We start from the raw sequence: 25,057 nt of genomic DNA, 5'->3' as shown, positions 1-25,057 counted from the left end.
TAATCATTCACTATATAAATATAGATGTTCTTGCTGTTCTGAATGATCATGGGGTGACAGAAGGGGTCTCTTCTACCTTCAGTGGGGCAGTTAACTCCCTTAGCCTCAACAGGATTTTCACATACATTTCTACAGGAGAACAGATCCCTTCATTATTGAGAGAGAATCATTGCAGATCCAACTACAATGAAACTGTTTCTTCCATGAAGACCACTGGACTACAAAAATGCACTGCCTCTTCATGAGAATGAGCATTATACAAGGCTCATTCTTTCGGCGCATAGTGCCATTGGCAGATGCTGTATAGTTAGCTAATATCAGTGAGTGTTATAATAGAGTCTTGCAATGCATTGGCAGACCTGTAGAGTTAGCTAATACCAGTGAGTGTTATAATAGAGAGTCTTGCAATGAAAGTGATGTAAAACCTAATATGAAGCTGAAAAGAACAATTCTCAGTTTGAGCTAACAATGCCTCTCATTGTTGTAAAGAAGTATAAGTCATGTGGCCCCCAACTTAAAAGTTTCCCCTGTGCTTCTGCAGTCTTCAGGATAGCCAGTGGTTTCAATCCTGGAGAATGTGTTTATTCAGTCTAGTAAAAACATTAAAAAAGGGGATAAATCTCCACTGACCTGAAATGCTTTTCATTACTGCTATAAACTATAAAACATTTAGAAAGGAGTTTAAGAGTAAAGATAATATAGTTTGCATAGCCAGAGTGTATGACCTTGAGTGGTAGTTACAGAGCTCAGTTGCAACTTGTAGTACTTCATCGCAAAATCATTAAGAGGAAGGGGGAAGATTATAAGGTGTTACATTGATTCTGATAATTAAAAACATGCATGATGCTAGAGGCTTGGCCACTGAAAGTAGTAAAATTGTGTAAGTTCAAATACTGTAAAAGGGGTTAATCATTGATTTCAGAATGTGGCAAGTTTATTGATCTTGTTAACAGCAAAAAATGTGTGTGGTTACCTCTTTTGGAAAGAAAACAGCTATCTGACCTGTTACTAGTTGGATGCTGTTATTGATGGCTTGAGCCAACAAGGACCCATGCTAATCAAAAATGAATTGAAACTGTTACTCCATTCCGTTTCCTGCCAGAGTCCTTGCATTGGTAAATTACTTAAATCAGCACAAGCCATCTTTCAAGACCAAATTTTGTGTTCTTGTGCTACAGTTCTGTCCAGTACATAGTGGCAAGGATAAAAATTCTTAGCCTTTAATCTGTAGCAACATTCTTAAGACTAAGGGCTAGAACTTAGATTCATAGATTTTAAAGGCCTGATAGGATCATTGTGATCATCTAGTCTGAGCACCTCAATAACACAGGCTGTAGGACTTCCTTGAATTACTTCCTGCATCAAGTCCAATGTCTGTTGTTGAACCTAGAGCATATCTTTTTAGAAAAACATCCAATTCACCGCAAGTCTTAGTAATTTGTTCCAATGGTTAAGTACCCTCACTGTTAAAATTTGCAACTTATTTCTAGCCTGAATTTGTCTAGCTTCAACTTCTAGCCATTGTGTTTTGTTTGCTAGATTGAAGAACCCTCTATTATCAAATTTTTGTTCCCCGCGTAGATATTTATAGACTGTGATCAAATCACCCCTTAACCTTCTCTTTGGTAAGCTAAACAGATTGAGAATTTCACTATGGGCATGTCTGTACTACAGCAGGGAGTGAGCTTCTCCGTTCAGACAGGCAGATACATGCTAGCACACTAAAAATAGCAGAGTAGCCATAGGTAGTACAGAGATAATATAACTTCCCTACTTCTACTTGATATTCCCCAGTTAAACATCCAAGGATTGCATTAGCCCTTTCGGACACGACATCGCACTGAGAGCTTATGTTCAGCTGATTATCCACCATGACCTCCAAGTCTCTTTCATAGTCACTGCATCCCAGGGTAAAGTTCCCCATATTGTTTGTGTGGCCTGCATTCTTTGTTCCTAGATGTATGACCTTACACTTATTAGCCACGCTGCAACAGATACTGTTCGATTTGCTTATCAGTGACCTGTCTTCATCATTATTTATCACTTTCCCCAATCTTTGTGTTATCTGAAAGCTTTATCAGTAATGATTTTGTTTTCTTCCAGGTCACTGACAAAAATATTAAATAACATAGGGCCAAGAACAGATCACTACAAGAAACACACCTACTCGATGATCATTCCCCATTTACAATTACATTTTGAGACCTATCAGTTAGCCAGTTTTTCATTCATTTTATTTGTGCCATGTTGATTTGTATCATCCTAGCTGCTTAATCAAAATTTTGTGTGGGACCAAGTCAAATGCCCTACAGAAGTTGAGTACTTTACATCAATGCTGTTATCTTTACCAACTAAATTTGTAATCTCATAAAAAAAATCAAGTTAGTTTGAAAAAATCTATTTTCCTCATATTTGAAATTTTGGTTTGGGCAATGAGTCTTGTTAAAGGCTGCCACTGTGGTTCAAATTCTAATGTCTGTTGTACCCTTATAAATCAAGAGTACCGCCTTTGACTTGGGTAGAGTTGCTCCATATTTGCAACCATATGAATGATATAAGAATCTGCTCCTCCCTCCATGACCTATAATGAACCTTTGTGAGAATAATAGGCAATAGTAGTTGTTGCCTGATCTATTGATTATGAATGAATTATATTAATTATTTAAGAATTCCCAATTAACACTGAGGTTTGGTAGGTTCTAGTCCTGAGATCAGGCCCAGTGTTGCTAGAATTTACTGTTAAGTTGGGAACCCCGACGTGCATGGTTGCAACGCACTCACTTATGGAAACCCTGCTGTATTTGTAATAGTTTTATTAACAGTCAGCAAAATTACAAACACTCCAACCCAGCAAGGTAGAAATAATACAGAATATGCATTTGAGCATCCATAGACTCACACACCATCCCTTGCTAAATAACTTGAAGTGTTAGTTATCAAATTCCTTTTCATCATCATCAATGGGCATCATCCTGGCATATCCCAAGAGCTGCATCTCTCAAGGCACACAGGCCAGGATACAACTTTTATAATGTGTTATACTACAGCTGCTATGCCTAATGCATATTCAGTAAGCCTTTCATCCCCTTTTCTTTATTTGTATTTCTTCACCTTACTAATATTGGGGTATCTTCTCCCACAGTTTACATCCATTTACCTCAAGCTTATTAGCATATACATCAGTCAGTTACCAGGCTATTCCTGTGATCAGACATCTGCTGTTCCTAACTTTAAAACATCTCAGGCTGGTATAAACTAGCGTCCGGTGGTTGTCTGTCAGGAGTTTAGTCATTACAGCATTCTGTCTGGTAATGTTTTATGATCTAGAGTTACTCCAGGTTATCTGCTTATGCTAAAGCTTTTGCCATGATTGCTTTAGCTTAGCTATTATCTTACAGGCTGTGAGGCTTGTAGGCTCATTGTATTACTGCCTTAACTTATGCCTATGCCTGGCCCATAGGCTACACAGTCATGCAAAAATCAAGCCTCACAGTTGGATAACAGGAGCAAAGGTATATAAATATCAGTGTTTCCTTTGATTTGCATCTCAAACATAGTAAGCATAAATTGCTCTGCTGTCTTGATAGTATATATGTATTCCTTTTAAAATAATATTTGGCTTAATCCTCATTTAATATTTTAGACATTTGTAAAATACATGTTTTCTATTACCAGGTCATGGTAAGAGTTAACATTGATGTGAACCAGCTCTCCACCTAGCTGTAGATAGAAACCAGCTTTTGGATTTGATAACGTGCAACTGCAAAAGTATGCCAACAGACTTTATCAAAACAAGATTTTTAAAGAACAATTTCTTTGAAGCAGCTTTTAACTTTAATAATCATTTTCCAGGGAAAGGACTCTTATCAGTAGCAAATGATTTCAGAATTATATTAGACTTTACCCTTGTCATGCAAATTGAACTAAGCAATACTTTTCTCACTATGTACTATGTGACAAATTTGACAGACACTACGGTACGTACTTACTGAGAAATCCTTGACATGGCGAATACTCAGGAATATACTGTGCATCAGAGCACAAGATAAATAATCATCTGTAAAATGTGCTAAAACTTTATAATAAACTTCATAGTGGCAAAATAATGGAATTGCTTCCTGTGCACAAGGTCTTAACTGTTCACTACTTTATACTGCTGACATATTGACAAAATGAAATTAAAACAAAAATAAAATAAAACCCTACTGTAGGGGAATAAATCGTTGGGATGATGTTCTGCGGTGGTGGAAATCAGTAAGTGACATTTGTTATGTCCAGTAAAACATGAATGATTTCTTTCTGGTGCCATTAATTCATTCAAGTACTTTGTTTTTTCTTGCCTAAAGGGAAATTATATTGTGAAGAGGGGCTATAAAAATGGCATTGTATTCCATGATTGCTGTAAAAATACTGTTGTGGATTGCTGTGTCTTCTCTTTTGCTCAGTTATAGCTAATTAAGCTCATAATATCTGTCAGTCTTGAAAAATTAAGTCGGGTTCCTTCTCCTTCATTTTACCCCAACCATCAATAAAGATTTTACAATTGGAACTTATTTGGACAAGTCAGAAACAGGATCTAACGTGCTTTCTAATAGCAATACTGATTCTTTTGTGCTAACTGGAATAAAAAAAGCAGGAAATATTTTTTTTTTGTCTGATATAAACAAGCGTTATGCTGAATACTATAAATTCAGGGAGCAGAAAAATGCCACTTTTTACATGGTTACTTTTCTAATCATTACCACACTTTCAGAATTAAAGACTACATGTCTTCTCAGGGATCACTGAAATATGAACCTTGGATTTAAATGTAGTTGCTTTATACTGGTCCATGCAGTCTAAGTAGTGCTTTTAAAGAAAACAAATACGTTCTTCTTGCCCTAATCAATTACCAGTAGTGAGTGGATAGACAGGTCTTAATTTTCACTGACACATGTTTTTACAGATGTTTGTTGCTTTAAGAATGAGTTTCTTATCTAGAGAGCAATCTTTTTCACAAGTCATTCTACCTCGATTTAATAGCGCTCATGAGATCCTCAGAGTAGACTGCTTATTCCCAAATGAGTAGTCTCTATTTATGTGTGTCTATCAGCAGCAGAATTTATGAAAGATACACAAGTTATGTGAACTTTAAATGTTTTCACAGTTGTTAAACTAGTCCAACTATTTCAACAATAATCACTGCTTAGAACAGTTTTGGACTCACCAGCTGCCCATTTGAAGTTTGAAAACTCTGGGTGTAAACCAAGCAAATCCCAGACTGCTTGTCAACTGCAAAAAACACATTCTCGTCTTGACATTTCCTACTGAGGAAACCATTTAGAAGATATTTTCTGTTTGAATTATTCAAATCATCCTCTTCCATGCCTGCTGTCCACCCATTGCCATGGTTTTGAAATGAGTACAGGGGAAAAAAAGCCTTATTGGCAAAAAACACAGTATGGTACTTGCAGACTCAGAAGAAATTTCTACAAAACTATGCCACCACCATGAAGGAGGCAAGAAGATCCTACCACAGAGGCAGCAAGGTCATGGCTTATGGAACTTTTCTGGCTCATAAATTGCTTTATAATTCGAGGCTGCCATACTCAACCACAGAACATGGTACCTCTTGCTGCAAGGAATCATCATCATCTTACTTCACAGAGAAGGTCGCCTTCATCAGAGAGGACCTAATATGCCACCAACAGCAATAAACTGAGGGCAGGATCAAAAACACAGTGCCTTCTCTCCCATAATCCAGCACTCTCACACAAGAAGTAGATTGCCCTTATTGTTATTGATGCTTCCCTATCACCTGTGATTCTCAGCCGCCTATTCTCCTGGGGCGTTGAGTTTAGCTCATACCTGGACTCCCTATTAATGAAGATTATTTTTTGTATGACAGCAGTGCTTAGCAATCCCAACCAAGACCCATTTTGGTAGGCACTGTACCTGCCTCAGAGAGATATGGAAGGGGAAACAGAGTCAATCAATGTATTTGCTACCAGGTATTTTTACAAGTTAGTTGCTAACCACTGTATAGTGGTGCTGTTTAAAATTATGGCATTGGTATTTTTATAAAAATGTCAATGTGCAAATTACAGAGGAAAGTATGGGAATGTGTTCTACTCGGTTGATATAGGAAACTTTGTTCTTAAACTTGCAATAAGGCTCTCTAGTAGTCATTTGAAGTCCATTTACAACTGACTTCTTAATTAGAGTTCCTCAGATGACGATCTTCATGTTGAAGGTTTAATTGTTCTAAACGTCCTTGTTGGCCACTATGCTGCAGATGTCATGTTCCATATTATGGGACTTCCGCTGTGATTGAAGAGAGTGTCATTGAAATACAATGTTAATTGGCAGGCTAATAAAATAGTGTTTATGGCTAGCTCTAAATATCTAGTGGACAGTAACAAAATTCAGACTATAATTTCCAGCCTATTTAACAGTTCTTTAACAGCATTATAGAAGAGAGGTTGTAAGCATAGAAACAGATCTGTAGGCTGGATTCTCTAGACCGTCAACTGTGGTGCAAAGTCAACTTAAAGCCGCTGGAGATTTGGACTTGAGAATTCCCCTTGTGTACGGGGAAATCTCTGCTGCCCAAAGCTGACTATACCACCTCCTACACACTATCTCTTTCTCCTATCCCATCCCTAGCATAAGATGGAAGTAGGGGCAGGCTGGCAGCATACCAAGGGCAGGAAAGGAGCATAATGCAGCCAAGCTTCATTGTGCCTAATCACCTGATGGTGTAAGCTCTTGTAAGTAGGCTTTATTATCTGATTAAGCCAGGCAGCCAAGAATTACGAGTCTGTAACCAGCTTCCTGAAGCCCCCTCTTTCCACTCCATCCAATCACAGTTCAGATGTAGTGGAGAATTGAAGCTTGGGTATACTTTTTTTTTTTTTTTAACGTTCCAGTGAACTAAATGAAACCTAAGGACAAAAATTCCCATTTCCATAGCAAAAGAGATGTTAGAAAGGACCGCCAACCCCCAACCTTCTATGGGAAAGTTTCCATCTTACATGTGGGTTAATTATATTATTTTTTTAAATTAAGGAGTCTTGTACTCCTGAAGCTTTCAAAAATTGATGGGAAGGGTCCACATGAGGAAGAATGGGCTCACTACAGTACTTAGCTGGATAAGTGGACTGGAGGAAGAAGGGCCAAGAAAAGGACACTAAGAATTATGTGCCTAGCCCTCTTTCCCCAATTAGATCATGTTGTTTGGGTCATATAAACCTCATCTTCTCATTTTTTCACTTTGTGGGATGGAGGGAAAGAAAGGGTGTGTGGCAAGTTCTGTATGCCCTGTTGTGCTTTTTCTATCCCAACAACTGAGGACTGTTCTCCTTATCTGCCTCATACATGTCAGAGATTCATACTTGGCACAAATTTTGAAACCGGTAAACCTAAAACTGGGCTCCTAAATCCATATTTAGATGCCAGCCTGGTTTCCCAAGTTGCTAGCTCCTTCAGCGCCAACTGGAAGTGTGAGAGAGACAGTGTTTGTGCTGTGAAAGACCATCTGCCATCACATATATGTCTCATATACATTGCCTATACATGTCTAATATACTAATGAAAAAAATGGTTCGAACACTGTGCACCCTAGCATGGCTATAAACATGGTCATCTACAATTGGAAACTGAATTAATCTGAGGCCCTCTAACTGCATGGCAGAATGCAGCAGTAAAAGGGCTCAAGACCTTCATAGGTCTGTGTGCTAAAATGTCTAATTTAGCCAGGTTTTCCCACACGTAGGCAGCTCTTGTAATACACTGTGCATTTCAGAATACCTTCGGACATGCTTGGAGATGCATCTTGGATTGTGCTTGGATATCTTAAAAGGAATCTTTGAAAATTGAGCTGAATACTACTGTTAAATAAAAAAGAGGTTAAAAAATAGCTAATTTTTGCAGTAAGCTTTTCCTTACGGTAGTAACTGTTATTTTTTTTTCAGTAATTCTGGCTTATAGAAGTTACCAGTAGATGCAATTTTTCAGTTGAATAATAGTTTAAGCAAGTTAACATATATATTATTTTTAATTGTGCTGATGCATGTATTTCACTTCTAATACAAGTGTCAGATGTATGTCATCTGTTTATCATGTTTAAGTTTAAAATATTGACTCACCAACACACAGGACAAATTAAAAGTTAGCTGTAAGACCAAATCAATTAGTCTTCTCCCCCCCCCACACACACACACAAACACACGAAAACAGAGCAGAGAAGGAATTAATAATAAAATTAATCAGAATGATAAGATAGGGTGTAAAAGTTACAAACAGATGGACTTACTCAGGTCAGTCTAATTTCTAGTGTCTCAGGTAGTGACATCACAGAATTCTTCATCTAGAATGAAGCTGGGGCTATTTCAAAGCCTTATTTGAAGTCTCACCAGGGGCCAACAACTAACTGAGTGGACCATTCACCTCTAGAGATGGTCCCTTCAGGTACGGTTTCCACAGATAACCTAAGGCTGATTGTTTGCTATCAAGGTAGGACAAGAACTTTAGGATGGCAATATCAAAAAGTGGGATAATTGGCCATTGTTTCATAGGAAAGGAGGAAAGAAAAGCATTGGGTAGAAAAGCGGGACAATCCTATGAAAGTAAGACACTGTCATTCCACTGAGGCTTCCAAGTGTATTTACAATATATTTATTAAAAAAGGGCACTTGCCTTAGATTAAATGTGCTTTCCTTTTGATATAGATCTGTTATACCTTAACCCCTACAAATTCCAAAGTTTTACTAAGGCTTACAGAAATATCTGTGTATTGTGTTTCAAGCTATTATAGAGTTGTAAACCCAAAATCATTAGTGTTGATAATGGCAAAAACCTGTGTTGTTCTAACTCCTCAGTCTTGTCAGTTGTCAGCAGTGAGTAGTTTTTCTGAGAGAGACAGAAATCAGTAGTAGAGCTGGTGGAAATTGTTTTGAATTTCATGCATTTTAATGCAAATTGAGACTGGTTTTCACAAAAAAAAATTTACTTCAAATGGGCCCGTTATTCTGACCAGCTCTTTCGCTAAGCCTTTGAAATATCCTTGTGTCCATTATTCTGTCAGACCATAAGATCTTCAAGGGCCTTAACCTCATTTATATTAAGGCCCCTTAAAATGGGTGTTAATTGTATGTGCACCCATTCTAAGCCCCCTTTACATTGCCAGAGTGGAATAAAGAGCCTTCGTGTAAATGGGAATTAAGGCCCTTTCAGGTCTAGATTCACTTTACTGATAAGGTGGTCTAAACTATAACTGAATTTTTTCATGTTTCCTAACATTCCTGTTGTGTTTAAGGGTTTGATTTATATGTTGCACTGAGACATTTTTATGTAAATTCCAAGAGAAATATGGGATCTGTGAGAGAAACATGGACTCTACAAATAAATTTGTTTATGTTCAGTCTTGTCTAATTGAACTCCTTTTTGTTTGCATACAAATAGAAAGATGGGCCTTATCTGACCACTCTTCCTAGTTTAATATTATCCTTTACCATGGGGTGAAAGCAGTCATGACTATATTCATATCTATTACAAAAACAGAATTATAAAAAGTATAGCGTACATAGTAAAAAGGTCAAATCCTGCAGTGCTAAGTATAAGGGAGTTTTGTTTGAGTAAAGATTGAATACAATTTAAGTATGTACTTTGGGATTTGGTCCAGTGTTTGTAGTGATATATACAGATATAGAGATATATCCTTCTGGGAAAACTCTGAGAGGTAAAAGGTATCCTGTTCTACACCTCCTATGCCAAAAAATGTGCAAGTCTCACACTATGTTAAGTGCATGTGTAATAATTCTCACATATGGCAATAGTATACATGTGTAGTATCCCTCTAGGGAATATCAGCTTCCTGGTCAAACAGGCCCTTTTAACAGCTTTTGTGCATGTAAAAACAATTAAATGTTTAACTAAGGAGATCCTCAGATACATTGGACTGATATTATTTTCCTTAAGAAAGCTACACCAAGCCATGAAAGATCTGAATCTGGGTGGCCGTTGAAGACACAGCAGTTTGACTGTAAAGTTGTTACAGTTTGTCACTGTTAATAAAACATGTTTAAAAATGTATCATGTGTCAGCTATTAAGGATTTTGGAAGAATTCATTATTAGAAACAACCTCCGAGGGGTAAAGCTTAACTAGTTACACAGGGGAAGTCCTTTCTCTCAAATTTCCATTTTAATTGGTGTTTAATTTAGACTTCCTAGCCCAATGGCTGAGTGGAAGCATTCCTTACTGTCACCTAAGAGACTCTGGCTAGAACTTACCCTCAGTCCATCAGGTATTGGGAGTGCTATAGAATCAAGGAGTCCATCTCAAAATGGGTGGAAAGTGAGTCTGGTATCACTCAGTTAAATCTCATTGCAGCCAGTTGATGGGAGTTCCATCAAATATTCCTATCTACAGGTCAATGTCCAAGGAGTGTTGGATAAGTAAAATATATGTGGTATCATCAGAACTGTGAGAGAGAGAGAGTCCAGCATAAAGGTCTGATAGAAGACACAATGGTTAGCACTTACAATTTTATCCTATTTTTTTAATCCTCAGAATCTTTGTATATTAGTTTTTCTTCTATATCCAGAATCTACCTTCCAACATAACCCTAAAATATCTTTGTCAAATAAAACATGAGCACTAGGAGTTTCCTGACATTTTCATAACTGCAAGCACTTTCATAACTGCAGTTCATATTGAATCATGATGTAAGAAATCTGCCAGGAAAGATCCAAATACTATTACTAGTGCTGTTTCATAACCAGTTACAGCTGCTGCTCCACTGAGTAAGAACACAGTTGGCTACCATGTTCTGTGCCTCTCCTGCTTGCAAGAATGTGACTTCAGTTTCTAGAAAGAGTTTTAGTAGGGAAGAAATTATTGTAAAGCATTTAAGAGGAGTGAATCTCAGATTCTAGAATTCCAGCTGAAAAAATGTGTCAATATTTAAATCAAATGCATGAACACTAAATGTTTTTACCTGAGGATGTTACTGAGATTTTCTAGGCAGCTTTTTCTTTCTAGAAATGAATTATGTAGATAGAGGTACTGTAAAACTTTCTAACAGCGACAAAGAAAAACATACAGTAATTGCTAGTATATCCTTGCCAAGAGATTAATTGCGTAAGAAATATATTTTATTCAGCTTCCAGCACTGCCTTGCTTTCACTAGTAGAAAACACGTCAGCTCTCACCAGTGATGTTTATGTCTTTGCACAAACCTGCCTTTTTTCAGCAGAAAAACACTCTAACAAGAAATGACTGCAGGTTGGGGGGGAGGGAGTGAAATGTTAGGTAGAACTGAGTAATACTCAGAACATTATGCTAGTGAAACGGTAAGAAATGTAAGTGACTGTGTCACTGTGTTTGCACAGGGCCAAGTACAATGAAGGACCGAATCCTGATCTGTACCACTGTCCATTAAATAGCAATCTGAACTCACATTTATTTTAGATGCTTTATTTGCCCATGCATCTGAGGCAACATTTTTAAGGTACCTATCAGTGTAATGTGCAACAGTCAGCAGCGAAGTAGAAAAATAAAGAAGCCACCTGTCAAGGTAATATGTAAAATTCACTGAAGTTAGGAACCTGAGTATTCATTGGTACCATAGGACCCCCCATACATTAATGATGACAAAACAGCAACATTATTCATTCTTGTTATTGGTATCCCTCTGTTGTAGTTTTGTTTCCTGGACATTAAACCATAACTGCCTTGTGATTTTAAATGGGTTTCTAAACTGGAACAGAATATATTACCCCAGATATCACTTTCCCTGAAAGTGACATACAAGCCTGGACAATTCTTTTCCCTTTCCAAACTGAAATGCAACCCTTGCATTTCTGAAATATTGTTATGAAATAGGGCCAATATGTTCCCATTTTCTAAATTAGACACAAGTAACTGTTTTGTGCTCCTTTGGAAAGTATGAGAGAATATTATTCATCTGTTTGCTTTAATGGATTTCTGCCAAGTAAAAACATATAAATTTTATTTTATATAAAGTTGGAACAAGAATACAGATAAATTTTATGATGTGATTAATAATGTAAAGATAAATTATGCAGGATTAATCTGTATATATGGGTAAACTGTGCCATACATAATAATAAAAATAGCCCATCTGATTGCCCACACAAATAATTATATAGTTAAATGGAGCAGATTTCTCTTTTCCATTCTGTCATTTCTTACTATTTATTATGAACTCAGTTCCTCTCAAGCAAAATATCCCCAGTCTTGGGTCACGTGTTCTGAAGTGTGTAACTTTTGGGAAATAAAATTAAGGACTAATTCTTAGTTACCCTCTATTCCCTCTTCTCCAAGGGAAAAGTGACAAATGCTTCAATTGGGACAACCCAAAGTTCAAGACTTTTGAGGGCTCAGATCCTGTGGTCCTCATACAGTCAAACCTCCCATCAGTTTTACTGTGAGTTTTGACTGCACTGGGAGGTTTGCCAATGTGAGGACTACAGGATCTGAGCCTTTAAAGCTCTTGAACTTTCTGTTGTCCCTCTTGAAATATTCTGCACTTTTCCCCGGGAGAAGTGGAGTCATAGAAAGTGAATTAGAACATTCAGTCATCTGTTCTATTTTCCCATCAAGGCTCAGCTGCTTGATGTAAGTAACTCATATTAATGCCTGGGTCTGTTTAGTTTAGTGGTGCAGTAAGACAAAAATAATTCTTTAATTGTTTTTCTCTGTCAATAAACAGTGCCTCCAATTCACAGATTTACAAGTGGAAAAAAAGCAAATAGACTATATTTAAGATTAAAGTCGTCCCATCTATCCACTTGGCATATCTCAGAGATAAATTCTGTTTCTTGTTTTTGCCCTCAAAACAGTTAAAAATGAAGCATTTTACTTTGCACATGTATTGTAGCTGTCTGTGTGTTTTTTGCACCATCGTTGTTGAATTTCACTAGCCATCATGTTGCCCATTCACCTACCTTTGTTACATGGTTCTGAGGTTCATCTCAGTTTCCTTTAATATAACCTATATAATTTAGTGCTATCTGCTCATTTGGCCATCTCAGTATTGGCAGCCCAGCTGTCTAATCTAACTAACCAATTATATATCCAAGCATTTACACCTTATTCATCACACTAGTATCTGAGCATCTTAAAAAACTTCTCAACACAATAATAGGCCTAGATTCCTCCTTACTTCTTCCAAGATCTTTGGGGTATTTTCTTCCATGTCTTTTCCTTCTCCTCTTCCACTTTTTAATCTTCAGATACTGTCAGTAGCTTAAGTACATACGTTTCCTACCTTCATTAGTAATATGACAAAAATAACTGACCCTCTTATGCTGGTTTCTATGTTTTTTCTCTTAATGCATTGGAAATCAGTAGTCCACACACCAAAAAATAAATAAAAACAAATCCTGAACCCTCTAACTCCAGTTTCTCTATTGGGTTAGTAAATACATGTAAAGTTAACTCACATTAACGTCTTGATCTTAAAGCTACAACTATTGCTAAAGCAAATCCCTAGATCTAGCTCCTTGCATTAAATTTGCTGACATTTCCTTGTTGCTGAAATTAATGGCCACATGAAAAACAGTGTTTTATAGGAGGTGCTTTAATTGGAGCTTGGCAATTTCTGGTAATATAGAAAAGGACTGGAATAGACAAAGAAGTATTTAAAAAACTAGTTTTAAAATACAAATCTGGATCTGCAGTGACATTCATATTTCTAAAACGGAGTTGGCAGACTTGTTGGATAAAGTGAAGAGATAGCTAATTTAAATTCAGACTACATCATTGAATAGAAAACAATAAATGGGGTGCTTAATATTGAGAACAGTTTGTCACTGAACCACTGAAAAAGTTGGATATTTCAGCCCATTTCTACTTAACTTATTTTCTGCTATCAGCACATTAACGGGGTTTGTCTGAGGCTACTAATAAAGGAGCAGTTGTTTCATGTCACAAGGTACACTAACGGCCGTTTAAAAATTCCCAGTGGCATCACACTGCAACAAAAAGGCAGAGAGGTAGTTTTGGTTCAACAGAGCCATAGTGCAGTATGCTGAGCTGACAAAGAGCTTTCCAGTTATTTGTACCATTGGACTAACTTCTGTCCCAGTGCGCCAATACAAACTCATTGATTTCAGTAAGAGGAGAATTTGGCTCTATATCTTTTTCCATTCACCCTCCCCCTTTGATTTTTATTTTTTTTTTTATTTTTTTGTTACATTTTAAACTATATCACATCTCCATCTCAAATAAGAAATGACCCTTATGAAAAGCCTTTATTTATGGACTGCCTGTCTATGAGTGCCTCCTGCACTCAGTCCTTCTACTTCTTTTGGATGTTACTTACACAGGGTTCACCTGGAAAAGGGCCAGAAAGTTATAAGGACTGAATGGAACTGGAATCATTGCAACTGAATAACCTTTTTAAGAAACAGCACCATGAATTCACATCACAAAGCACCTTTGCATTTTGACATCACAGTGATGAAGCTGAGCTAAGTTCGTGTTTAAACCCAGTGATGGATGGCTTTGTAGTCTGAAACCATTTTGCCTCTTTGAATGTGCCTTTTTATTCTTCATAAGACCCTTGTGTAAGGAACCATAGCTTATAAGCGCCATTGGGCTTTGTTATCCTTCCTGTTTACATTTTTAATTTGTCAAACCCAGATGGAGTGAAACAGGATATCCCAAATAGGAGAAATTAGAGTAGGACAAAACTATAAAACATATTAACACTGGGAAAGCATCAGAAGCGTCCCTTTGTGAGAAGCAAAGAGAGAAACTGAGAGTATGAAATATTCTGGATTGGTCATTTTCTGGTTTGGGGGCTTTATTTTGTATGTGTGTGTTGTGTTATTACATAGAAAGGCCTCAACTGGAGCATTGTATCCAGTTCTGGGCACCATATTGCAAGAAAGATATGGACTAATTGGAGATAGTCACAAGGAGGATGGTGAATATTTGTTCTCCTTAACCTCTGACGATAGGACAAGAAGCAATGGGCTTAAATTGCAGCCAGGGAGGTTTAGGTTGGACATTAGGAAAAACTTAAGTACTGGAACAAATTGCTGAGGAATCTCTAACAATGGAGGTTTTTAAGAACAGGTTAGACAAACACCTGTCAGGAATGGTCTAGTTATTACCTACTCCTGCCTTGAGTGCAGGGGACTGGACTAGATGACCTATTGAGGTCCCTTCCAGTCCTACACTTCTATGATTATATGATTACAGCAAAGGCAGTTAGTGCCCAAGATTGATATAAATGTTGCCAATGGAGAGAATTCTTTTTTTTGATCCAAAAATCAAAAGAAAGCTAATGGGAAAAGAACAATCCCAAGAAAATATAGTAATTTCTTTGCCAATGGTTCTCAGCCTTTTACATGCTGTGACCTTTCCCCAGGCCCATCTACTTGGAATATAGTCAGCACTATCCTCGTATCTACCAATATGGGGAGGGAGAAGATAGTTATGACCCCTTTGACATGTTTTCACAACTGTAAGCTTGCAAACCCATGCTTTGTGTGATGATCTTGTGTGGCAGTAGAGTAGGCAATGGAACATGTTGCATCGGCAACGTAAAGCCAAATTTCTCCTCTCTACTCAGTACTAGGGATATCAACTGCATGTTCTGCATTTGCTTTGCATACTGGACTTCTGTCACCATCAGTAGGAATTCCATAAATGTAACAAGTGCAGAATATTCAAACGAAACCCATACTACAATTGAGAAATCTACAGTGCCGCTCCAAGTAGTGACTTTTACTCTTGGTCTTTTAAAATTAATGTGTATTTTTATTTAAATTAGAAAGGTGCAGGTCATTTTTCAGAGATACCAAGTGAGACATAAGGAATAATATGCAAGCAGCTATCTTTTGCAAGCTTTGTTCAATCAAATGTTACTGACACCTGAATATAGTGTAAATTCAATACAGGGTGCTCTTATGTGTAGCTAAAAGTAATGACACATGGGAAACTCCAGCAGAATCCAAATGCAGTGGGAAAGTTCCAAGATAAACATCCATGCTTTTGCAAAAATATTAAAAGAACCAAATGAAAAAGAAATGGAAAGTAATTTTTTTAAAAATCACCTTACAGCAATGCAAGGATCATCTGTCAGTAGTTAAAGTTCAAGCCTTCCCTTTTACTCTCCTGCTCTAAACTGACATGTGAACAACATATAAGTTGCCATTGGTATATGGAGCACTGGAAGTAAGAGATGCAAAATCAACTATTTTTATGTATGTGCATGTGCAGCACCTAACACAATCAGACTCTGATCCTCTGAGTGCTACTGAAATATTAATAGTTTAAACTAATAAAAAAGAAATAGAGGTGAAAAGTACTTACTGTAAACGGACCTTTGTAACTTCTAAATGCCAAATAAGGTTAAAGGCTCTAATTCAGCAATGCACTTAAGCACATGCTTAGGTCCCATTGACTTTGACTTCAGTGGGATTTAAGCATGTGTATAAAGTTAAGATGTGCTCAAGTGCTTTGCTGAATCAGGTCTTAAAGGTCTGATCCATCTCCCATTGAAGCCAGGATCCATTCTATTGCTTTTCATGGTAATTGGAGATCAGGCCTCAGAAACATTTAAATAGTGAAGCAGTGATTAGATTACCAAAAAGGGGTTGAAATACGTAGAACCTGTAATATATAAAATGAATTGGTGATCTCAGTCCTGTTCCAGTGAACAGATATCTGTGTCTTAAAGCCAGCCATCACAACTTCTCGGTCCCTTCTCGGTCAGGGGTGGGACTGGGTTTGGGAAATGTGCATTGAACAGCCAGTGTGGTCTTTGTTCCAGGGCTAAATAAATAGCTTCAGTTCCCAGGAATGTTGACACTGCACCTTTCCCCAAAGATAAGCTCCCTTCGGTCACAATTGAATAAGCTATAACTTTCCATACTCCATAATGTAACATGTAATTTTTGTTTAAGTGAAAGAAGTTGGCTGGAACATACAGATCCATAAAGCATAATAAAGTATTACCAGGATCTAATCAAGAGTCCAGTTTTGAACTGTTAATGGTAGTCGATATAATAGATATGCATGTCATAGTCAATTAACTCGTAGGGCTTCTCTTGCACTATCTCAGTTCACCCCCACCTCCCCTTAGGCTGGGGGCTCTCAAAATGAAGTCCAGGTGGTTTTATAATCCTCTCTTTTTTTTTTTTTTTAACCAGGGATGTGTCTGTCAGATTTCAATACTCCTATTTCTTTCAATTGATTTACTCCACTGCCCTTTTACTGAAGCTCATTTCCAAAATATTGCAAAATAGTGCATGCACCGTTTGAGCTACTAATCCTGTTTTGTCTAAATGAATTCTCCTCTGGTCGCCAACATCCAGAGGGAGGGCCTTTTGGATCCAGTCTGTTCCCTTTATCTGTAACCTTTATATACCTAAGATTAACTCTTTCTTAAAATCCTGTACCTCAGGGCATTGCCAACAGATAGAAATGTGTGTCCATACTCCCTATTCATTCACATTCCTTTCAGCATTCAGCCACTTACATTGGGTTACATTTTCTTTAGTACAAGAGTGAATTTGAGAGTGAGGTGGAGCAGCCTTGTTAATAAAACTTTTCTTTGGCTATGAACTGAAGTAGTTTATATATCCATCAGATTTCTTTCTGGTTGTATGTCTCATTCCAATGCTTTATCACCTTCAAAAGGACTTGCTAACTTATCTAGTCCCTAGGTAAACTCCAGTATAAACTAGAAATATGTATGATTTGATGGAGAATTCACCAGGAAAATCACCTCTAGAGTCCAAAATAAATGTTTGTTTCTTTCAGTCCAGGTTCTAAATTATATTCTTTCTTTAGTTCTTCAAAAGTTAGCAGAGAGTCCGATGTGTAGAAAGAATAGTAAATATGGCAGGCGACCAGCTTGGCTTAACAGTGAAATCCTTGCTGATCTTAAACACAAAAAAGAAGCTTACAAGAAGTGGAAGACTGGACAAATGACCAGGGAGGAATATAAAAATATTGCTCAGGCATGCAGGAGTGAAATCAGGAAGGCCAAATCACACTTGGAGTTGCAGCTAGCAAGGGATGTTAAGAGTAACAAGAACGGTTTCTTCAGGTATGTTAGCAACAAGAAGGTGGTCAAGGAAAGTGTGGGCCCCTTACTGAATTGGGGAGGCAATCTAGTGAAAAAGGACCTGGAAAAAGCTAATGTCAATGTTTTTTTTGCCTCTGTCTTCATGAACAAGGTCAGCTCCCAGACTGCTGCACTGGGCAGTACAGCATGGGAAGGAGGTGACCAGCCCTGTGTGGAGAAAAGTGGTTCAGGACTATTTAGAAAAGCTGGATGAGCACAAGTCCATGGGGCCGGATGCGCTGCATCCGAGGGTGCTAAAGGAGTTGGCGGATATGATTGCAGAGCCATTGGCCATTATCTTTGAAAACTCATGGGATCGGGGGAGGTCCCGGATGACTGGAAAAAGGCTAATGTAGTGCCGCATCTTTAGAAAAGGGAAGAAGCAGGATCCGGGGAACTACAGGCCAGTCAGCCTCACCTCAGTTCCTGGAAAAATCATGGAGCAGGTCCTCAAGGAATCAATTTTAAAGCACTTAGAGGAGAGGAAAATGGTCAGGAACAGTCAGCATGGATTCACCAAGGGCAAGTCATGCCCGACTAACCTAATTGCCTTCTATGAGGAGATAACTGGCTCTGTGGATGAGGGGAAAGCAGTGGACGTGTTATTCCTTGACTTTAGCAAAGCTTTTGATATGATCTCCCACAGTATTCTTGCCAGCAAGTTAAAGAAGTATGGGCTGGATGAATGGACTATAAGTTGGATAGAAAGCTGGCTAGATCATCAGGCTCAACGGGTAGTGATCAATAGCTCCATGTCTAGTTGGCAGCCGGTATCAAGCGGAGTGCCCCAAGGGTCTGTCCTGGAGCCGGTTTTGTTCAATATCTTCATTAATGATCTGGAGGATGGCATGGATTGCACCCTCAGCAATTTTGCAGATGACACTATACTGGGAGGAGTGGTAAATACGCTGGAGGGTAGGGGTAGGATACAGAGGGACCTAGACAAATTAGAGGATAGGGCCAAAAGAAATCTGATGAGGTTCAACAAGGACAAGTGCAGAGTCATGCACTTAGGACAGAAGAATCCCATCCACTGCTACAGACTAGAGACCGAGTGGCGAGGCAGCAGTTCTGCAGAAAAGGACCTAGGGGTACAATAGACGAGAAGCTGGATATGAGTCAACAGTGTGCCCTTGTTGTCAAGAAGGCTAACGGCATTTTGGGCTGTATAAGTAGGAGCATTGCCGGCAGATTGAGGGACGTGATCATTCCCCTCTATTCAACATTGGAGGGGGGAGGGATAGCTCAGTGGTTTGAGCATTGGCCTGCTAAACCCAGGGTTGTGAGTTCAATCCTTGAGGGGGCCACTTAGGGATCTAGGGCAAAATCAGTACTTGGTCCTGCTAGTGAAGGCAGGGGGCTGGACTCAATGACCTTTCAAGGTCCCTTCCAGTTCTAGGAGATAGGATATCTCCATTAATTATTATATTATTAATTATTATTATTGGTGAGGCCTCATCTGGAGTACTGTGTAGTTTTGGACCCCACACTACAAGAAGGATGTGGAAAAATTGGAAAGAGTCCAGCGAAGGGCAACAAAAATGAATAGAGGGCTGGAACATGATTTATGAGGAGAAGCTGAGGGGGCTGGGATTATTTAGTCTGCAGAAGAGAAGAATGAGGGGGGATTTGATAGCTGCTTTCAGCTACCTGAAAGGGGGTTCCAAAGAGGATGGATCTAGACTGTTCTCAGTGGTACCAGATGATAGAACAAGGAGTAATGGTCTCAAGTTGCAGTAGGGGAGATTTAGGTTGGATATTAGGAAAGACTTTTTCACTAGGAGGGTGGTGAAGCACTAGGGAGGTGGTGGAATCTCCTTCCTTAGAGGTTTTTAAGGTCAGGCTTGACAAAGCCCTAGCTGGAATGATTTAGTTGGGGATTGGTCCTTCTTTGAGCAGGGGGTTGGACTAGATGACTTCCTGAGGTCCCTTCCAACCCTGATATTCTATGATTCTATGATTTTTGAAAGTACATAAGTGCCCTAGGACTCCAAGGGCTAGATTTTTAAAGGTATTTAAGTGCTGAAAGATGCAGACATCTAGTGGGATTTTTAAAAGCATTTAGCTCCCACAGAAAACAAAGGGAGTTAGATGCCTAGGTGCTTTTGAAAATCCCACTAGGTGCCTCTCTGCACCTTCAGGTGTCTGGATTTATTAATATAACGATAAGAGGTGAAACACCAGCTGAGCCTTTCTCACCACGCTTCTATATTTTTACTGTGAGACAGAGCATGTGAGTTGTAATTTTATTTCTAATAGAAAAAGAAGAACAAAGCATGAAAAATGTCATTAATTGTAGCTTTTATAACTCTTCATGTGCCAGGCATGCTTAAGCAACACAACTGTTCAATCTCTTTGCAGCCATCTCTCCATGAAGCTGAATCTGTAGGCCCAGTAATTTTAAATAAGGGAGAGCATCTCCTCAATTCCCTCCCTTCCTTCACAGTTACTCATTACTTAATTTGTTTTGTGGCTTCTCATGTCTCCATGTGAATGTAGAAAGCCTGCTGTGTTCATCCACAGGCATCACTGTGTCGGAATAGTTATTAGAAAGTGCTGAAAAATATATGGGGTGGCCTGAAAGATGCCTGAGGCCACCTCCATTTTAATCCTAGTAACTCCCCCAGGTCACTGTGCAAGACATTGGGCAATCTAGGTAATAAGTTGTGCATACAAGTGGAAGACATCAAGAAGTCAAGTTGTAATTTGTATTTCCAAGCACTTGCATCCAGTGTCTGTGGGGAAGAGGAGAAAAGTATCTTTGCATGATCTGTGTGTTGAGGTCTCTGTATAAATGCTCTATCCATCTTTGCAAGCCTTCCTCCAACATCAGATTTTCTCGAAATGTGAAATCAAAAGGGCCACACAATGCATCTAAGTGCTTTTTCCACATCAAGTGACCCACACAGCCTCTCCCTGATTCCTTCCGAAAAGGAATTGCATTACATGCCTATTATTAGCTGTTGATTCTCTGTTCAAACTAAACAGTGTCTGGTCCCTTTGTCTGAGGTTTGGTAACTTCCTTTCCTAGTCTTGTTTGAGGAATATTGGCAAATATTTTCACATCTGTATTTATGTATTAAATGCCTAAATACAAAGTAATTAATGAAGCAAATGTGTCTGTGGGTCTCCCATTCTAGCTCTTGCTCTGTTTTATGAACAATTTTATAGCATTTGCTAAATGTGGAAGGAGCTCCTCCCCATTTATACATATTAACTATGAGTGCTCAGAGGGCTATGATGTTTTACACACCCTTCTGTTTCTTTCTCTGTCCAACGTTACTTTTGCTGCATTTAAATTCAAATGATTAAAGTAGAAGATTTGGAAAATGCTTTCCCAACATCACAGTTTAAGTAGTAGAAAGAGCGTCTCTGTTATTTAAAATAAATGTAAAGCCATTTTTTTCAACCAATCCCAGTTTGCTCTTCCGATTGTGACTGGATATCATTTCCAGAATACAGTCTTTCCCTAATGTAGAATTCATACACTTAAGACAACATGAGCCTGGGTTTTGACTGACCTGTAATATTGTGTTACCTGCATTCACAAAGATTGAAGGATAAATGTGTATGTTCCGTGTATTTCACTCTGTGATGCTTTTTCAGGATATTGAAAACCACCAACAGAATCTTTTACCATTATATTCAACCAGGGTATGAAGTCTGTGCAATGTCCTCTGCACCACCTAAATACCATTTAATCCTTTAACACAGTCTTAAGTGGTGTGGCAGGCTATATCCGGGCTCTCTGCACTACCAGACAAACATAGAACTCTCAAAAATATCTATAATAATATAAATGTGAACTCCCTCTAGTGACTTTTGGCTACCGATTCCATTTAAAATATGTTGTGTTTTAGCCTTTTGTGTGTATGATTGTTTTTAGTGACGAGTATGAAGAGGATGGTTTTTGCCAGCCATACAGAGGGATTGCTTGTGCAAGATTTATTGGGAATCGAACAATTTATATGGAGTCTCTACATATGCAGGGTGAAATAGAAAATCAGATTACAGGTAGGTAAAGCATGTTGCCCCTAGCTCTCAAAAATACACACCTTTTTCCAGAGAACTGCTACAGTCTCTTGCCACTAACATTATTTTTTCCTTATATCCTCTTTTGTTACCTTCCCACTTGCTGTGGAGTTTCGCCACAGCAAAGCCTACTCCGGATTGGTATATAGCATGTTTTCAGTGGAATGGGTCATATCAAATATGCACAGCTTTTTAATATGCTGTATGTCTCTGCTGATTGGCGCACACACACACACACACACACACACACACACTCACACACACACACACACACACACACACACACACACACACACTAGGTATGGCTCACATCTGGTCTATCTTGTGCTGTGATCCCAGCATATTTTAAAAGCTAAGCAAGGCCAAGCTGGGTCATTACTTGGTTGACAGACCGTTGAGGAAAACCCCAGGTACTGAAGAAGGCTGTGTAAGTAATTCAACAGGTGGCATTCTTGCCTCTGACTTAGTAAGGAACCGATGCCCGAGCACTGTGTGAGGGAAGTGCCCTGTGTGCGACGAGACATAAAACAAAGCTCTTGATCTCTTGTAAAGACTTCATGGTACTTTCCCACAATTTTAGGTGTGTTGCCCATGGCCAGATTCCAGCCAAGCTAATGACTTTCCAGTGGTCTAAAATTCTCCTGTGGTTTCAATTGGATAGTGTGCTTGACATCTTTCCATAAAGTGTTATGCAGTGTTGCCATGCGCTGTTAAAACATTGCATTACAGCAGTGATGGAAATGTTCCTTAAATATACAGCAGTTCATACACTCTATCGGTTTGTTTATAAAGTGATTTGGGATCCTTTGGGATGAAGGATGCAATATGTAAATGTACAATATTTTTGTTATTATGCATTCTGTAGAACCTGCTGTTCTTACCTATCCGGTAAAAGTAATCCAAGAAACAAAATATTTAGACGACTTTACGAACTATCTGGGAAAAAAAAAACAAATAAAAATAAAATTTAATTTGTAGTTTTGAGACAGCTTAAAATCAATGCAATGTTGACACCGAATGTAATTTCTTTTTCACTGAAATGAACATTATACCAACTTTTAAAATAATTGTTATCCTGTATTTCTAGAATGTGCATTTGTCCCCGCTGGAATTTAATGTTCTGAAATAATAGTTATTACTGTAATTGCTGAAAAAATGAGTTTGTTCTTCTTACTTTAGTAACTTGCCATTGTCAAATGTGTACAAAGTATGGATTATACTGTTGAGCCTAAAACTTCTGTCATGTTAAATAAAATCCTTTTGTGTGTTTTACAGCTGCCTTCACTATGATTGGCACTTCCAGTCACTTATCTGATAAATGCTCCCAGTTTGCCATTCCTTCTTTGTGCCACTACGCTTTCCCATACTGTGATGAGACCTCACCAGCCCCAAAACCCCGAGATCTATGCCGTGATGAATGTGAAATTCTGGAAAATGTCCTTTGTCAGACAGAGTATATTTTTGCAAGGTCCAATCCTATGATTCTGATGAGATTAAAGCTGCCAAACTGTGAAGATCTTCCTCAGCCAGATAGCCCAGAAGCTGTAAATTGTATCCGGATTGGAATCCCCATGGCAGATCCTATAAATAAAAGTAAGTGAAAGTTGCTGTGCAAGAATTATCAGGTCAGCATGTGAAGGTTTATCTAATCACTCTCTGCCCCCAAATGGGTTAGTCATGAACTCTGAAAACTCACAATCATTATAGTCTTGCGTCAAGTTGGTGGAAGACTGGGCTGGTTATTCCAGAACCCACGGAAACTCGCAATAACTTTTTCAATATTTACTTAAATTGCCTCTGGATTTACACTACTAGCAGTTTATTGGCTTCAGATTTTTTTGAAAAAAAAAAATGAACTAACAAAAAGGATGGTTTCACTTGTAACATTTTAAGATCAGTAAACATCTAAGATCCCGGTCCTGCAACCCTTACACATGTAAGACGTCCTTGCCACAGTAGTTCAATATATTCTAATGGTACTGCTGGTGTGATTAAGGACAAGTCAACATGATTAAGGCTCACGGGATCAGGTCCATGACTGTACTTGCCTAAAATGTTGTTCTAAGGCATAACTACAGGCATTGACAGGAGCGCACTCTTGGGCACTGAGTTACTGCAATATCAAATGTTTGTGTCGAAAATAATAAATATTTATTTATTTATTGTGTCCTACGTATTCTCTACCTTTATATTAAAATAATTAATGTGATTCAGATTCCCACTGTAGGCTTGACTCTTCTTATGTATTTTTTATTAAAAATACTCAAAGTAAGCTGTTTTCATTACTAAAGCATAAGCTTTAAATCCTCCCAGGAATGTGAATGCAAGGCAGGCCAAGTGTTACAGCCACAACAAATTGGGACCCCTTACTCCTTGAATTTGGTTTCCAGGCCCCAGGTCTGCAGAATTGTGCTTAGTCTCCAGGAGGTTAATTATGCACTCCTAGATCAACTCGTAGTCAGTATGTATGGTAGCATTCTGACTCGCTGCAATCAACTATTGCTTTAATGTTTTTCAGATCACAAATGTTACAACAATAGTGGAGTAGATTACCGTGGGACTGTCAGTGTGACAAAGTCTGGACGTCAGTGCCAGCCATGGAACTCTCAGTATCCGCACACACATACCTTCACCGCCATCAGATACCCAGAGTTAAACGGGGGCCATTCCTATTGTCGAAATCCAGGGAATCAGAAGGAAGCGCCATGGTGCTTTACCTTAGATGAAAATTTGAAGTCTGAGCTTTGTGACATCCCAGCATGTGGTAAATACTGAACCATCCCATTTTATTTCTAATCCTTTTTTAAAGGGGAAACATTGGAATTACTTTATTGAAGGAAAAAGTGTAACATTTGTCTGATCCATACAGTTGTGCCCCATCACATACATTCTGTGTAGCTGTGCACAGAACGCTTTTGTTGTGTCTGGAAAGGGAGCT

General features: G+C 38.4%; 1 protein-coding gene across 3 annotated transcripts in view; it reads left to right on the top strand.

Moving 5' to 3' along the window:
* Positions 1–25,057, top strand: part of ROR1 (receptor tyrosine kinase like orphan receptor 1) — a 252,394-nt gene that overhangs the window by 207,537 nt on the left and 19,800 nt on the right. For all 3 annotated transcript variants that reach the window (XM_054038421.1, XM_054038422.1, XM_054038423.1), the window contains 3 exons: positions 21,974–22,101; positions 23,395–23,712; positions 24,638–24,883. In XM_054038421.1, coding sequence (XP_053894396.1) covers positions 21,974–22,101; positions 23,395–23,712; positions 24,638–24,883 — 692 coding nt within the window. The remainder of the gene's footprint in view (positions 1–21,973; positions 22,102–23,394; positions 23,713–24,637; positions 24,884–25,057) is intronic.

This window comes from Malaclemys terrapin, chromosome 8, assembly GCF_027887155.1.
Source record: "Malaclemys terrapin pileata isolate rMalTer1 chromosome 8, rMalTer1.hap1, whole genome shotgun sequence".
Lineage (NCBI taxonomy): Eukaryota > Metazoa > Chordata > Testudines > Emydidae > Malaclemys > Malaclemys terrapin.
The sequence above is the reverse complement of the archived record's forward strand: the minus strand, read 5'-3'. Positions and strand labels throughout refer to the sequence as shown.